The 16058-nt window shown below is 37.2% G+C and overlaps 1 protein-coding gene across 1 annotated transcript in view; it reads left to right on the forward strand.

Annotated features, from left to right (window-relative positions):
- Window positions 1–15988, forward strand: part of NMU (neuromedin U) — a 31604-nt gene extending 15616 nt beyond the window's left edge. The window contains exons 3-10 of the mRNA XM_045997693.1: window positions 1059–1106; window positions 4781–4840; window positions 5510–5539; window positions 5632–5682; window positions 7254–7328; window positions 10964–11017; window positions 12071–12110; window positions 15838–15988. Of these exons, the coding sequence (XP_045853649.1) occupies window positions 1059–1106; window positions 4781–4840; window positions 5510–5539; window positions 5632–5682; window positions 7254–7328; window positions 10964–11017; window positions 12071–12106 (354 nt within the window). The 3' untranslated portion in view covers window positions 12107–12110; window positions 15838–15988. The remainder of the gene's footprint in view (window positions 1–1058; window positions 1107–4780; window positions 4841–5509; window positions 5540–5631; window positions 5683–7253; window positions 7329–10963; window positions 11018–12070; window positions 12111–15837) is intronic.
- Window positions 15989–16058: the final 70 nt, after the last annotated feature.

Consider the following 16058-nt stretch of genomic DNA (forward strand, 5'->3'; position numbering starts at 1 on the left):
GAGGGTTGCTGGAGGGGAGTTGGGTGGGGGATGGGGCAGCTGGATGATGGACGTTAAGGAACATTAAGGAGGGCACTTGAATAATGAGCACTGGGCATTGTATGCAACTGATAGATCATTGAGTTCTACCTCTGAAATAATGATATAGTATATGTTAATTAATTGAATTTAAATAAAATTTTTTTTTAAAACTACCGGAGCCTTTATAATGGAGAGAGAATAGATCAATGCAGTAGGTCTGGGGAAAAGCGTAAGCAAGGCTCAAATGCTGATATACGTCTGAGACTCACTTTCCAGAGAACCATTATAAATGTAGTAAACGTGCGAAGGTCTCTTCTGAAAGTTCAGAACTTATAATACATGAGAGTATCCGTTTTGGAGAGAAACCTTACAAATGTAATGAATGTAGGGAAAACTTTTAGCCAGTTCTCCAATCTTGCTGAACATCAGAGAATTCAGGTTGGAAAAGCCTATGTAGATGTAATAAATCTGGGAAAGTCTTTGGTCAGTGGTTACGTCTAAGGAGATGGAAGACAGCCCGAACTGGAGGAAAACTTACAAAAGTGAAAAGTGTGGCAAAATCTTTACTCATTCCACAGTAAACCACTGAACTCCAACCCTGTCCTAATGCTGGCTCCTTGCTACAGAACCGGTAGCTGTTGTGTAGAGTTTTTTTCTGTGTATTATTTATCATTTAGCACTTATGCTACTATCATGTTTATTTTTTTAAAGATTTTTTATTATTTATTTATTTGACAGAGAGAAAGAGAGATCACAAGTAGGCGGAGAGGCAGGCAGAGAGAGAGGAGGAAGCAGGCTCCCCGCTGAGCAGAGAGCCCGATGCGGGGCTGGGCTCGGTCCCAGGACCTCAGGATCACAGCCCAAGCCCAAGGCAGAGGCTTTAACCCACTGAGCCACCCAGGTGCCCCTTATCATGTTAATTTAGATGAGGCGATCAGATTTACGAAATAAAGAACCACAGGATAACAGGGTGCTTCTTAATTTTGAGGCCATTCTCTCTATTTCCAAGATGTAACTGGCATTTTTCTTTTCCACAGATAGATGACGCTTGTTCGGCCTTGCTGTCCCTTGATTCTCAGCCTCAGGTAATTCCCACTGGAGGTGTTTTTGTGGTGACATAAGTAGGTGTCACTCCATTTCTCCCTCTGGACCTGTCATTACTTTATGGACTCATTAAAACATGTCAACACTTTAGAAATCATTACATCATCGGCAGGTAATAATCAGTTTTGTGAGTTTATGTTGTAAGGTCATCCTGGGGCCTTTCTCTCTAAGGGAAATACAGATAATATGCACATATTTTGGAAATGAAAATGCTAATTTCATTATTATTAATTTCATTATTAATTTCAAAATCAAATTCTGGGTTCGGTTCAAAATAACATATCTGTTGTTGCATTCGGAGGCTAATATCCTCTCCCTCAATGGAGTGTGAAACCCACAGAGAGAGAAACATGGAGTCAGACTTAAGGAGGTAAGGAGGTCGAAGTGTCACTGTAACGGCGAAGGCAGTTTACGAAGGTGGCCTTAGATCTGATACCAAGTGTGTTGGCTAAAACTACTCCCAGAATTGAAACTGGGCTTAGAGGGTGATTCGAGGCCTCCCAGCCAGTCAGGTTTCCAGGCACAGGGCAGAGACCCAACAAGAACACCAGCCAGAGAGCAGCTCCCGAGGAGGAAAGGGGTAAGGGAGCATGCCCAGTTTCCAACTCCCAGTCAATGATCAGGGGCCTCCTGCCTCTTCCCACAGGCAAGAATTCAGAGACGGTTGGGAAGTGAGGAGTGTTCGTGTAGCTCGTGCAGGTGGAAGCATGAGGCGTTGACACTAAGCGTGCCCTCTCCACGCCATCTCCATGGGGTGCACTGCTTTCTGTCCGCTGCTCTACTCCCTAGTGTGGGTGCAGCAGAGTTAGCCTCAGTGTGCTGCCTTTGTTCATCAGGATCGCTAGTTTCCTGGCCGGAGAGGAGGGCTCAGCCTCTTTCAGACCAATCAGCAGTGTGCTTGGGGCTTAACTACTAACTGCAAAGCCCCCATGTAACCCCCCGTGGTCTGGCTAAGGTGCCACGCTATGCCAAGGTCACGTCGTCCTTCCAGAGTGTCATCATGGCCGAGGCGGAGAGGCAGCCGCAATTAGTGCTGTATTCCTCCTGCCTTGACCCATCCCCCTGTCTGCAGGCGAGCTCACGGCATTAGATGGAAAAACAAGACCAGGACCGCAATAGATGACATTTATGAATAATATTTCGAGGTGCTGGAGGAGCACTAACAGCTTATAACATAGGATGGATGTTAATCAGTGTATAATGCAGAAGCATGCATTTAAAAGTCAGGAACACCCTCGGAGTCATCTTATTTCTTCAGTACTAAAAGGATGAATTTAAAACACTCATTTAGACCCCATGAAGCCAGACAAAGCTTTTGCTGGATTTGGAGACTGCACCTTTTGAGGAGAGCTTTGGTAAATTTACTATAGAATCAATTACATTTACTGATACAACTTTTATTTTTTATTTATTTATTTTTTTAACTTTTTTTAAAGATTTTATTTATTTATTTGACAGAGAGAGAGAACACAAGTAGGCAGAGAAGCAGGCAGAGAGAGAGGAGGAAGTAGGCTCCCCTCTGAGCAGAGAGCTCGATGCGGAACTCGATCCCAGGACCCTGAGATCATGACCTGAGCCGGAGGCAGAGGCTTTAACCCACTGAGGCCCCTAGGCACCCTACATGATACAACTTTTAAAAAAAATCACATTACTATAATTTTATCGTTTGTGTGATTATCTGAACATTCACATACAAAGCATTCAGATTCAAAACATTTTTACCAAAGAGGAAAGAAAGGATCATTAAAGTCCACGAATAAAAAATAAAATATTAAAACAGTATGAGAAAAATCCTTAAAGAATAGTTGTAGCTCAGAGAATCATGGCTTTATGAGAAGAGCGGCTGGAGAAAATGCACCATGTTTTGAAACCTTTTCCATCAAACTTTGGTCTTGTTGCTAAGCCTCGTCTGGCTTCTAAGCTGTTCTTAGGAGACACTGAATTTATTCTTCTTGTGTTAAGAGACACATGACATCACTAGATATTTTCTTTTTATTGTTTTGTGTTTTACAGCATTTCTACATGGGCCATGAAAGGAGGTTTCAGGAATTTGTTTCCAGATTTTTATGGGGTGACCTATGTACCCAACCCCGAAGGGAAAAACGGGAAGGAGTATATCAGTGTTACTCTCTTTCATCCGACACCCCCCCCACCCCCCCAGCTGTAGGCTTAATGGCCAATGCCAAGGCCACACAGCAAGGTCTGTAGGCCAGACGGCCAAGCCCCAACTGCTGGCCATGTGCGGTTCTGAGCACGTGACAGTCTCCTAGAACCTCACAGTCCTTCACACACGGGAACCCTCCCTGTCCTTCTCACGCCTGCGTTTTAAGGGCGGAATGCGAATTAGGTATATGAAAGTGTTTTGCAATTTACTGAAGCACTACGAAAATAAGATCCATTTCACATTATTCCTAAATATCCCCACAACGTGCCCAGCAGGGAAACAAATGGAAGAGAGCAAAGCAGACCTCCGAAGTGCTAGGGAGGATGCTCCGTGTTTGGGGCTCTGCCCGGATCCCTCGGTGCAAGCCACGCGGTCACCATGCGCTGTTGTGGCAAGGGCGAGACCGTCGCTGGCCCCGAACAATCCTTTATGGCATGTCTTCCCAAGAAAGAGTAACTGCAGTTGTAAATCCAGCTTTACAGGCCACACATTCTTTACTGCTCTTACTGCTAATTGCCACGTACCTGGCACCGTGCTGAGAGCTCCGCCTCCACCTAATCCTTCCAAGAACTCTCCGCAGGGATGTTGTCATCCCGGACTTGTGGCTGAAGACCGTGAAGTTCTGCGAGCTTAGATAACCAGCCCAGGGAGCCACAGCTGAGGAACAGAACTGGGATTGCACGGCTCTAGAATTTGAGGCAGCTCAGCTCTGCAGCCCATGTTTTCAACTACTAATTCTATGGCTCCCCCAGCTCCCAGCACTGTTCCAGCTCGTCGGTACTTCTGCTATGCGTTTATTAAGTAATCAATTGTTTGTGGTGCTAGTGTGCTGAATCCTGTGCAAAGCAGGTTTCGCCCCTGCTTGTCCATTTGTGTTACTCCTCACCACACCCAGCCGGCGCCTAACCGCAGGGAGCCCTGCCCTACTTCTGTGCTCAGATACTTTGACAAACCTGATCCCGGGGTGTGCAGTCAGCAGCCTGGAAGGGTGGTAACTCAGATGAGGGGCACCGTGCGCGGCTTCCTCCCCTCCCATTGATCGGGAGCCATTGCAGGATTTTTAAATGAGCCAATAATGAGTAATATTCGGCGAGGCTCACAGCTTTGGCATGTACACTCAGACTCTGCTACAAGCCGCGAAGAATAATCCCTCTTTTGGCCCTGTTCTCGTTTCTCCCAGTCATAGAATTTCATGGGGTCTTAGCAAATGCTGAGAACTGTGTATCTGGACCGCAGGGGAAGCCTCCATCCAGCCTATGCCCAGCACACAACATTCTCCCCCGCTGGTTGCAAGGAAGGATTTACTTTAGGAGTCAAGTGTTTGTCATGAGAGAAACCAAGGGATTCCTACAGAGTTTTAATGGGACACAGGAAGGATTCTCTTCTGGGTATTTGGAATATCCTTGCGCTCCTAATATTCGCCGGTTTTCTCTTCTCAGTAAATGATGCAAAAGCAAAAGCCTGTCCTGTGTATCTTCTTGTATTCTTTAGGCATCCAATGCATTGGAGGAGCTTTGCATCACAATTATGGGGACTCTACCAAAGCCCCAGGTAAGACTGAAATAGTGTTTTATTTGTAGGTAAAAAATTGTTCAGTGATACCTTGTAATTCCTTCTGGAAGAAAGTATGCCCAATTTTGGGAGCAGTTCATGAAGAGCTAGAAGAGCCTAAGTTGGTTTTGGATAAGAAACAAATAGTTCAGCTTCTCAGATGTCTGAGAATTTAGCAACAATAATAAGGGAGCGTACAATCATCTAATATAAACAATATTTAATTAATTTCCCATTTATTTTAAAGCAACATATGCTTAACCAGTTTTAGGCTTATATTTTATATATAACACATGCGTCACATTTTTTTTTTTTAAGATTTTACTTATTTGATAGAAAGAGAGAGATTACAATTAGGCAGAAAGGCAGGCAGAGACAGAGGGGGAAGCAGGCTCCCTGCTGAGTGGAGAGCCCGATGCGGGGCTGGATCCCAGGACCCTGAGAACATGACCTGAGCTGAAGGCAGAGGCTTAACCCACTGAGCCACCCAGGCGCCCCTGTGTCACATATTTTTAAAAAACTAAATATAATTTTATGTTATAAACTTTATACTACATATAGTATATGATTATAATATACTACATAATATAATAATACAGTGTTTTATATATTATAATCTTATAATATGTCATATATAATATGATATTTATTTCTCTCTTTTTTCAATAGGAAACAGATGAAAAAGATAATACCAAAAGGGTAAGGTGATTTCTGTAAATACATACACTAAAAAATAATAAAAGAAACCAGCAACCGTTTATAGTAAATCTCACTACTTTTTTTTTCAACAGTTCTTATTTCATTATTCAAAGACACGGAAGCTGGGCAATTCAAATGTTGTGGTAAGTTGTAGAATTACTTCTTAGTAGTAATTGCTAATATTTTTTAAAATCTGTTTTTGCAGTTTATCTAATAGAGCTAGATCAAAATTCATGTTTTCCCTTTAAGAGTCTATATGTGAATAAACAAATGGAATTCAATATTTATTACACATTTCATTTATTTTATATCTTACTAACTACATGTACATTAAGTTTATTCATTCACTCAACAATTATTTACTGAGTATCTATTCTGTGCCAAGCACAAGTCTAGGTACTAGAAATGTAGCAATAAAATAGAAAATTAAAAAAGAGATCCCTCCTGTTATGAAACTGAGATTCTAGATGAAAAAAAATGGCACAAATGATTAAGTAAAACATATTATTTTAGAAATCAATTAGTACAAGGAAAAACAAGATTTAACCAAAATCATTTTAAGAATGATTTTAAATGATGATTGCCAAGAATATCATTAAATATAACTAGAAATATCCAGTACTATTCCTCAGCTCTCCTTATTTGTAATTAGGCGTTTAATGTGAGAATTTACTAAGATTAGCCAGATACCAGTAAAGTGAATTCAGTTCACTCCCAAATTGTGTGGTTTTAGTGGTAGTTTTTCTTTTTATACAGATGAATTTTTTAAATGCTATTCTGGTGTTTCAATCTGAAATGCTTAGTAATTATTCAACCATAATATTCCTTTTATGCTTGTGATTCACTCCCATGGACCAATTTAGGGAATGAGGAGCACAGTGATTTTAAACACAGATGTACCTCTGAAAAGATAACAGTAATATAAACTCAGTTTCAAATGCTTGTCATATTGAATATTCTTATGTATGAGGAGTTGAATGGTAGGTTGAAATGATTAACAAATCACCGTTAATAGAGCTTAAAGTAATCCATTTGACAAATGAATTTAATATTTGTGAGAAGGTTCAATCCAAGCCATGCCTTTAAATTGAAACTGTATCAGGTAATCCCATGTCTCAAATATACTTTCGTTTCCTTCTGGTTGACATCTTTACATTTTGAGAAAATGTATCTTAGTCCCATTTTTCACGATCGATGACACGTTTGTCACTTTTGGTGTCCCCTGTTGTCTTGTTCCATATGTTCAGTTTTAAGTACAAAATAACCTTTGTGAAGGAGGTTCCCAGATGCGTGTACACGATAATCTTCCAGACAAAACATTTTCATAGCGGAAAACTGATTCTCACGGAGTTGGTTCCATCGGGCCAAACCATTTTGCATAAGTCTGGAAGCATCTCAGAGATGCTGGCGGGTGATTTACTTGCCGGCAGCTGATGACGGAGCTGAGGCCCTAAGGAAAGCATTTCTCCAGCTTGATGACAAGGATCCTAGCACAGACCCTACCACATTTCATTCAATCTCTTGGCTTATTCTCCACATTCTTTGAAGCGTTCTCAAAGAGCTACATCACATAACATCTTTCTTGTTCTTTTTTGTCTGGAGCAAGTAGAGTGGGGTAAAAGCAAAACCAAAACCAAACAAATAGGAAACCATCTTTATGCCCAATGCTGAGAAGCTTTCGTGCTCATCACGTGTGTGTGTTCGTGTCTCTCAGTCGTCTGTCGTCCATCCGCTACTGCAGCTTGTTCCTCAACTGCATGAGAGAAGAATGAAGAGGTTCAGACTGGACGTACGTAACACAAACTGCATGCTTGCTTCGGCACTCTCTGTGGGGCCCTGAATTCCCAGTTGTGGTGATGGAGAAGACACTCTCTCAGGAAAAGCCCGATATAAGCGCCCTGTGGAAGAGCACCTGTTTGAGGAAGTGTTTTCACTCAGGAGGAAGAGAATCGTTCCTGCTCCCCATGTTACTTCCCCTTGGGTCCAAGCTGAGAGCAATGAGGGAAGCTGGGGTTACACGCCCTTCCAAGGGCCATGACCCTCCTGGTGAGGAAACTCTTCTTGGTTCAAGGAAAGGACACAACAGCGTGCCTAGTACTTAGGTTGGAACAGGAGAAAAGGTGAAGGACAATTCACTGCCCCTCAGTGTACAGGTTGGCTGTTGGCTAGGATGGGAAGCTTTCCAGCCAAATATTAAAATGTTAGGAAGAGTAAGATTTGTGAAGGAAATAGATCAGAAACTAAATGCAGGCATCTTTAACTTTCACAATTAAACAGAAATATGGCCTCAATCCAGTATCTGTGTTTAAGAGGAATACAACTGAGTTTTAACATGTTTTAACTAGAGATTGTGGAGTTTTTATTGCGTTTTATTTTATTTTGTTTTTTTTAAGATTTTATTTATTTATTTGACAGACAGAGATCACAAGTAGGCAGAGAGGCAGGCAGAGAGAAGCAGGCTCCCTGCCGAGCAGAGAGCCCAATCTGGGGCTCGATCCCAGGTCCCTGAGATCATGACCTGAGCCGAAGGCAGAGGCTTAACCCACTGAGCCACCCAGGCACCCCTTTATTGTCATTTTAAAAGAATTTTTAATTCTTTCATTGATGACAGTTTCTAGGTATTACTTTTAAGTAATGCCTTACATTGTTGTAACGCATTTTAGTTTTAAGTCTTACGTTATCTCAGTTTATTCTTTTGGCAGTTCTGTTAGTACTTAAGCAAGTATTGTTATCCCCAGTTTACTAAAAGGGAAACGACTCAGAATAAAGTGTTTCCCAAGATCATGCTAGTAAGTGAGATTAGCGATTACAGCAGAGTTTTCTGACTTCCTGTCTAGCAAATATTTTTTTCACTATGCTGTCTTTATTGTCTAATCTTGGATTCTTCTATTATTTCTTTAAATGATTTTAAGTGATCTCTACACCCAACATGGGGCTTGAACTTACAACCCTTAATCAATAGTTGCACTCTCCACTGACTTAGCCAGACAGGTGTCCCCACATACTTCTATTACTTTATTGTTAGATTTTTCCCTTAACTTAAGTACCATGTTAATTTTATTCTTTAAATACTACCAACAAACGGTCTTCAAATACCTTTAAAAATGCATACAGTCTAGGCAAATAAATTCATCAAAATTTATTTTCATGGTCACCTATTTCCTTCCTAAATTCTTCACTTTCTTTTTTTTTTTTTTTAAGATTTTTATTTATTTATTTGAGAGAGAGAGAGCATGAGAGGGGAGAAAGTCAGAGGGAGAAGCAGACTCTCCAAGGAGCAGAGAGCCCGATGTGGGACTCGATCCCAGGACTCTGGGATCATGACCTGAGCTGAAGGCAGTCGCCCAACCAACTGAGCCACCCAGGCGCCCCAGTTCTTCACTTTCTTAAACTAAGCTTCCTCCAGGGAAGACAATATCTGCTGCCAACTTGAATAAGAAATGTAAGAGGAACTGTAATAGCCTCTTTAGAAAAAAAAAATCAAATTCGTTGTCAACAAACTTCCTAGAAATAATATACACTTTTTTGAATTAACTTTTACTTTCTGAAGACTTTGCTTGACTGATGAATAGTGTAAGATTTCAATTTAAAGATGTGGTTTCTTAAAACACACCAACAAATGACTAGTTTATTATATCACTTCGCTGTCATTATTTACCAGTTCTAAACACTCAGTATTGTGACCATCTGGTACTTTGTCTGAATGTTCCACCTTGAGCAAGATTGTATTTCCAGAAAACTAGCTGAAAATGTAACCTCTGACTTAGCAGTATATCCTGTTGGAAAAATAACTCCTTAAAGTATCTTGCAACAAGTCAAATTTCATAGGAACCAATGAAAGAAAAGAATGTAAGACATGAATAAAAAAAAAATTACAGTAGAGTGTTAGCTAAGTCTCCTAATCTTAAAACAGATTTTCGATAGTGAAATGTTTTGTGTTCCTAAGGAAAATGAGTTTTCAGATTTGGGGCATTCAAACACTTTTCTTAAATGTTCTTTGCTAGACATCCTCACTTCCGTCCCGACATTTTTTTTTATCTCTACTTCCTAAATTCTTTCTCCAATAAGACTAAACAGACCTGTATGTTTGGGCTTGCAAGTTTTAAAATTTGGCACTATTTAAGTTACATTTTCCTTGTCTTGTTTTTCCAGTTTAATGTAACATATGTAACTTTTCTTATACAAGCATATAAATATATACTTTCTATGTGTGCATTTTAAAATATTAAGTAATTTGGGGGAGTTTGTAGTCAGGATGAGAATTAGGTAAAAAATATTGAGAATTTAAAATACATTTCTTGTAAACAAGGATTTCAAAGGTTTTTTTCAAGTTTTTTATTTATTTACATAATTTCTACACCCAATGTGGGGCTCAAACTCATAACCCTGAGATCAAGTCACAAGCTCTTCTGACTGAGCCAACCAGGCACCCCAATTAATATGGGATTTCAGAATTTTAATATATGTCAGAGCCATTTCTTAGAATTTAAAATTTGATTATACTTATAGAATAATTTCAGAAGGACTTGATGACATATTTCATAGTGATTGCCATCCTGATACTGCTATAAAAAGTAGTTGTTGAAATAGGAAGCTATGAGAACCCTTTCTATGGAAACCATAAAACGTTAAATCTCTTCCATTGTTTAAAATGAAATGTTTTAAGAAAAGAAGCAACTTCAAAATAACACCCATTACAAAAAATTGGTGTATTCTTACTTATTTTTTTTTTCTTATCATTTCTGTGAATATGATTATACTGGGAAAATCTACTCAAGTCTCCTTAAACAAATATCGTTTACCAAAGTTGTCCTTCAATTTCAATTTCAATTTCAATTCCTATAGGAACATAGTGTATTTTAGGTCTGACACAATTCTATTTAACATTTTTCCCTGATCATGTGTTAGCACATACAATATGTATTTTAAGGAAACTATTTCATTTTAACAAAATGCTGAGAGGTGGTTTTAAATATAGTTAATTATCTATGAACTTTCATCTCTCGTTCTACTAACTGATGAATACACATACAACTGACAAACTTCCTAGAAGCTGTTATGTTGATAAGGAAATTATTTTATTATTTTATTTAAAAAATTTTTTAAGTGAGCTCTATACCCAACATGGTGTTCGAACTCATGACCCTGAGATCAAGAGTTGCCTGCTCTACCGACTGAGTCAGCCAGCTACCCCTAGTAAATTATTTTAAAATACAACATTCTGGTGATATTGCTAAGTGAAAGTTCCTCAAGTATACATTCAAAGATTACTTATTGATAGGAATTATATACTCAAGTCCTTGATTCCTTCCTCGTTTAATTATGGTAGTTGAAAATAACTTGGAGCTTCACTAAGAATTCACTAAGAATTTGCACTTATTTTTACTGTTAGTTGATTTGTAATGCCCTCCTTTTCTCTTCCAGGAAGAATTCCAAGGTCCTATTGCAAGCCAAGTTCGAAGACAGTTTTTGTTCAGGGTATGTAAATACCATTTTTCTAAAAAAATCACTCAACATTTAAATTGAAAAAAATACCCTGACTATGCACTTATTTACATTAAGTTTTTAAGTTTGTTTATAGATATTTGCTATCAGGTGTTCTAGTCGGAGATTCACTTCTTCCCCCACCATATTGTTTTAATATTATGGTAGCTCTGATCTTTTCTCTAATCCGCTCATGTTTGTAAATACCCCAAGTGACATTCAGATATTAAACAGTTTAGTTCTATCAAATTTCATGTGCAGTAGGTGAGTGTCTTAAAGATGCATTATTCCTTAAGTTCCAAGGAATCATTTACCAAATATTTGATTCAGGAGACTAGAAGAGTTATGACTATTTTTATAAGTTTTTAAAAGTGAAAGAATCAACTATACTAGAGGCTATAAGTAGGCAAAACTTTGTAATTGCATTTAATATTTTACTTGTCTAAATTGTGTACAAAATGTTTCTTTCTAAGCAGCTTCACTTTCTAAAATGTTTGTATCCTTACTACATTATCAGAGATTTTTTTATTCATTCATTTAGCAATTTTTAAAAAAATTTCTACTGAGTGCTGGGCAATGTTGCAAAGATTAGAAACATACAGATAGGATTCCATTCTTATGCTGTAAGAGTTTACAGCCTAATATGGGAAACTGATAAACAAATACAAAATAGTTTGTTAAACGCACCTTCAGTCCAGGTGCTTGGTTTCTGGAAGAAAGGTGCTTAACCCAGGCCGGAGAGTAGAGGAGGTACAGAGAAGGCTTTAAGATCTGAATTTGAAGAATCAACAGGAATTAGCCAGTGAAATAGTTAACTAAGGAATTTCAACTTTAGGTTGGACTAGGAAGGGCCATGCAGTAAGATTGGTGTTTTGGAAATTAATTTTAACAACAGTTTGGAGAATGGATGGAAGGAAGAGCAAAACTAGATAAAAGAAGATATAATAATTCCCATAGAAATCATTAGGTTGCTTTGTATGAAAGTTAACTTCACTCCTTAGTTACACTGATTTATTTTATTTTATTTTATTATTTATTCTTTTCTAGCCACGCAATGGAAGAAGATCAGAGGGTTACATTTAAAATGGTATGTATTTTCCAATTCAACGCAGTTTGAAAATTTCTGTCACTTTCAGATGTTCACAAATTAAACCATGCTCAGTATATTTCTATTACTTGACTGCATGGGTACATTAATATTCTATATACATACTATTGTTATAGGGGCAGTGGGGGCTTTATATGATGGAAAATGTCAGTATTTTAGGACCAGATTTGCTTTGCCCATGTTGTGTGTTCCTTGGATTATGTCACAGTAGTCCTGTTGGGTTTTGTAGACATTGACCTTATCATCATTTATGGTGCAGGTAAGATGTCAAGGATTGTGTTCTTATTGTAGTAATCAGTGTCCACAATAATGGGCCAGAACTTACAGACTGAATGCATTTCTGTCTTCCAAGTGACCTGTATTCAAAGATTCTTTAGAAAAGCTGTGATTTACCACTTCTAGAGAACTAAGAAAATGTGGAAAGACATGAGAACATGACTTCTACCTCGGAACTCACAGAATTTCCACATCAGGGATGGAGATAGAGAAGATATATGTGGTCCTACATATTTAATAAACATGTTAATCCTAATATCTTACAGGTTGTGAATTTTGAAATTAGACCCAAATTCAGATTGATAAATTAATACCACACAAATAAAAGTATATCCTTTTAACCTCATGTAATCTTAAATGTAGATTCTGTACTTAACATACTTTTGCATATATTTTTTCATATCACTATCTCAACCCTTAAATACATAGTTAGCTTAAGAATGTTAAAATTCTTAGTATTTTCTCATAGAACCAAATATCAAAATGAACTATTTCTAACTAGCGAAGATAATACCAAAATGTATAATTTTGTATCCAGATGTATAATAATGTATCCAGAAAACAAAGAGATAATAAAAACACTGCATGTTAAAACTTAATGGGACTCTGCCAAAGGCATATTCAGTGAAAAATTCAATGCTTTAAATGCTATCAAGCAAGAAAGAATGAGTGAATTAAGGTTTTAGTTCAAAAAATTAAAAAAAAAAAGGGTGAACCTCAAGACAGCAAAAGGAAGAAAATTATAAAATGAAAAATGAAATAAAAAAATACAAAATAGTTAAATAGAAAAATTGGTAAAGCAAAATCTAATTATTTGCAAAAAATAAAATAAAATAAAATAACCTAATTAGCCTACCCTAATCAAGAAAAAAAAAGAGAAACCATAAATGTACAAATATACAAATGAAAGTAAGGAAATTGAAACAGATACAGAAGAAACAGAAATCACAAAACAGTACTTTACAAATCTCTGTAACTATCAGTTTGAAAACCTGAATAAAATGGAGGATTGTCTAATAAAGTAAGTACTACCAAAATTGATGTTAGAAGAAAGAAAAAAAGAATACCTCTGAATGGGCATGGAAAAAAAAGTTGAAAACATTATCTAAAAACTTCCCCCTCCAAAGTACTAGACCAATAGATTTTGAATTTTTACAGCTCAGACATGGAAGAAAATCTCAAAATATTTTTTATGAAGCCAGAAAATACTAATATCAAAATCTTATAAAAGTAATATCAAGAAAGGAAAACTGGAACTCAATCCTATTTATAAATATCAACGTAAAAATGTTAAAGAAATATTAGTAAGTTGTATTCGGCCGTATTTTTTTTTAAAGATTTTATTTTATTTAACAGACAGAGATTACAAGTAGGCAGAAAGGCAGGCAGAGAGAGAGAGGGGGAAGCAGGCTCCCTGCTGAGCAGAGAGCCAGATGCAGGGCTCAATCCCAGGACCCTGGGATCATGACCTGAGCTGAAGGCAGAGGCTTTAACCCACTGAGCCACCCAGGCGCCCCCGGCCGTATTTTTTAAATTTTTAAAATTATGTAACTCCATAAAAGTAAAGTTTGTTTCAACAACTCAGGATGGTTCAACATTAGGAGGTCTATTAAAATATTTTCACCATTAGAAGAAAAATTATTTAATCATTTCAAAATTCCACATCAATGTCTGATGTTTTAAGAGAATATCTTATAAAAAGAGATGAATCTTTATTAACATTATTTATGTAATGGTCTCAAAATCAGTAACAGTTTTTTTGTTTGTTTGTTTTTAAAGATTTTATTTATTTATTTGCCAGAGATCACAAGTAGGTAGAGAGGCAGGCAGAGAGAGAGGGGGGAAGAAGGCTCCCTGCTGAGCACAGAACCCGATGTGGGGCTGGATCCCAGGACCCTGGGATCATGACCAGAGCTGAAGGCAGAGTCTTTAACTTCCTGATCCACCCAGGTGCCCATCAGTAACGTGTTTTTTTTTTTTCATTTTTATTTATTTATTTGACAGTCAGAGATCACAAGTAGGCAGAGAGGCAGGCAGAGAGAGAGGGGGAAGCAGGCTTCTCGCTGAGCAGAGAGCCCAATGCGGGGCTCGATCTGAGGACCCTGGGATCATGACCCGAACTAAAAGCAGAGGCTCAACCCACTGAGCCACCCAGGAGCCCCAATATAATTTATTCTTAATAATGGGTAATAAATACTGATTCTAAAAGGATAAAAAGTAAATAGACTAGAATCCAAAAGTCAAGATTTTTGAGACTACTCCAAAGTTAATAATATTTCTTAAAATTATATTAACCATTTTGAATCTGATAATATTGTATTCCTAGGCAGATTACAGAACCCCAAACCATCCTGGGCTTATAGGGAATGTACATATCCTGTAACGGTTTTGACAGTAAAACACTTCGGAGAATTTCTGTTAATGTCAGGAGCAAAGCAAGGGTACTCCGTCACCTTTTATTTAATGTGGTTCTTATACATTGGCCAATTCGGGTAGATAAGAAATAAAAGAGACAAATACACTGAAAAAGTGGAGAAAAAATTTAGTGTGCTCCTAGAACCTAATTAGGAACTTAAATTTTCAGACTATATTTGGCATTAATTTCTGTTTCAGCAAAGAGCTGTTCACATCAGAAACATGAGCAAATATATTCTTTTTTCCCTTTTTTTAAGGAAAATGGAACAAAAGGATAATGGAAAAGAGGCTATCTTTTATAATATTACAAATGTAGCGACATTTACAAAATACACATAAAAAAGTTTAATACTAAATGGAAAAAATGTCTGTGCTTGTAACACCAAACCAAGTGGTAGAGTGCTCACAAATATGAAATAGAATTTAATCGGTGATTTGGTTAATTTAGGAAAAACTTCTGAGGAAAATAGCTTGAATTGGATTGTTTTCAAGATTAGGGCTTACACGGACTAACTCACTTAAGATTTAATTTTATTTTGTTAATAGCAAAATAGTTCAATAATCATTTTTTCTTTGTTTTTCTCATCTGATTGTCTGAGGTATTACTCTGTCCTGGAGACGTTTATCTACTTAGAAAATGGTTAGACATAAAATAGAGTGATTTAATTGCAAAACCAAAGGAAATAAATACATGAGGAATAACTGTAACTTTTGAAATATTTTATTCATAAATCTTATTGGCATCAATGAACTTTAGAAAACCACTTTCATATAGTTATATATATGTATATATATAAATACTGTAAAATTTTGGAAAATACAGACATATAAGTAGTCTATCAGAGAGAGATTAATAGCTAAAAATATACTGACTGAAGAATAGATGAGATATCTTTTATGTCAATTTTATCAGACCTGAAGAAATATTTATAGAAATGTCTATATGCTAACTTTACATATATACACCTTCACATTCTTATACTCGACTTTAAATTTAATTTTTCTTTTTATACAGGATACCAACTATTTTTCGCAGAAGCAGTACCAGGGAATGCAAAATGTTGACATTTTGTTTTCTTCTCAGAAAAAAATGCTTGCTAAACTTACTATGTGTGAGAATCCCTGTGTTGTAAACATTCTCAATAAAAGTTGGTTGTGAGTATTAACTTGTTGACAATTTTAAAAGCATCCTAAAATAGTTTTTGTTTTAAATCTTTTTTTTTTTTTTAGATTTTA

This window comes from Meles meles, chromosome 2 (assembly GCF_922984935.1).
Source record: "Meles meles chromosome 2, mMelMel3.1 paternal haplotype, whole genome shotgun sequence".
NCBI lineage: Eukaryota > Metazoa > Chordata > Mammalia > Carnivora > Mustelidae > Meles > Meles meles.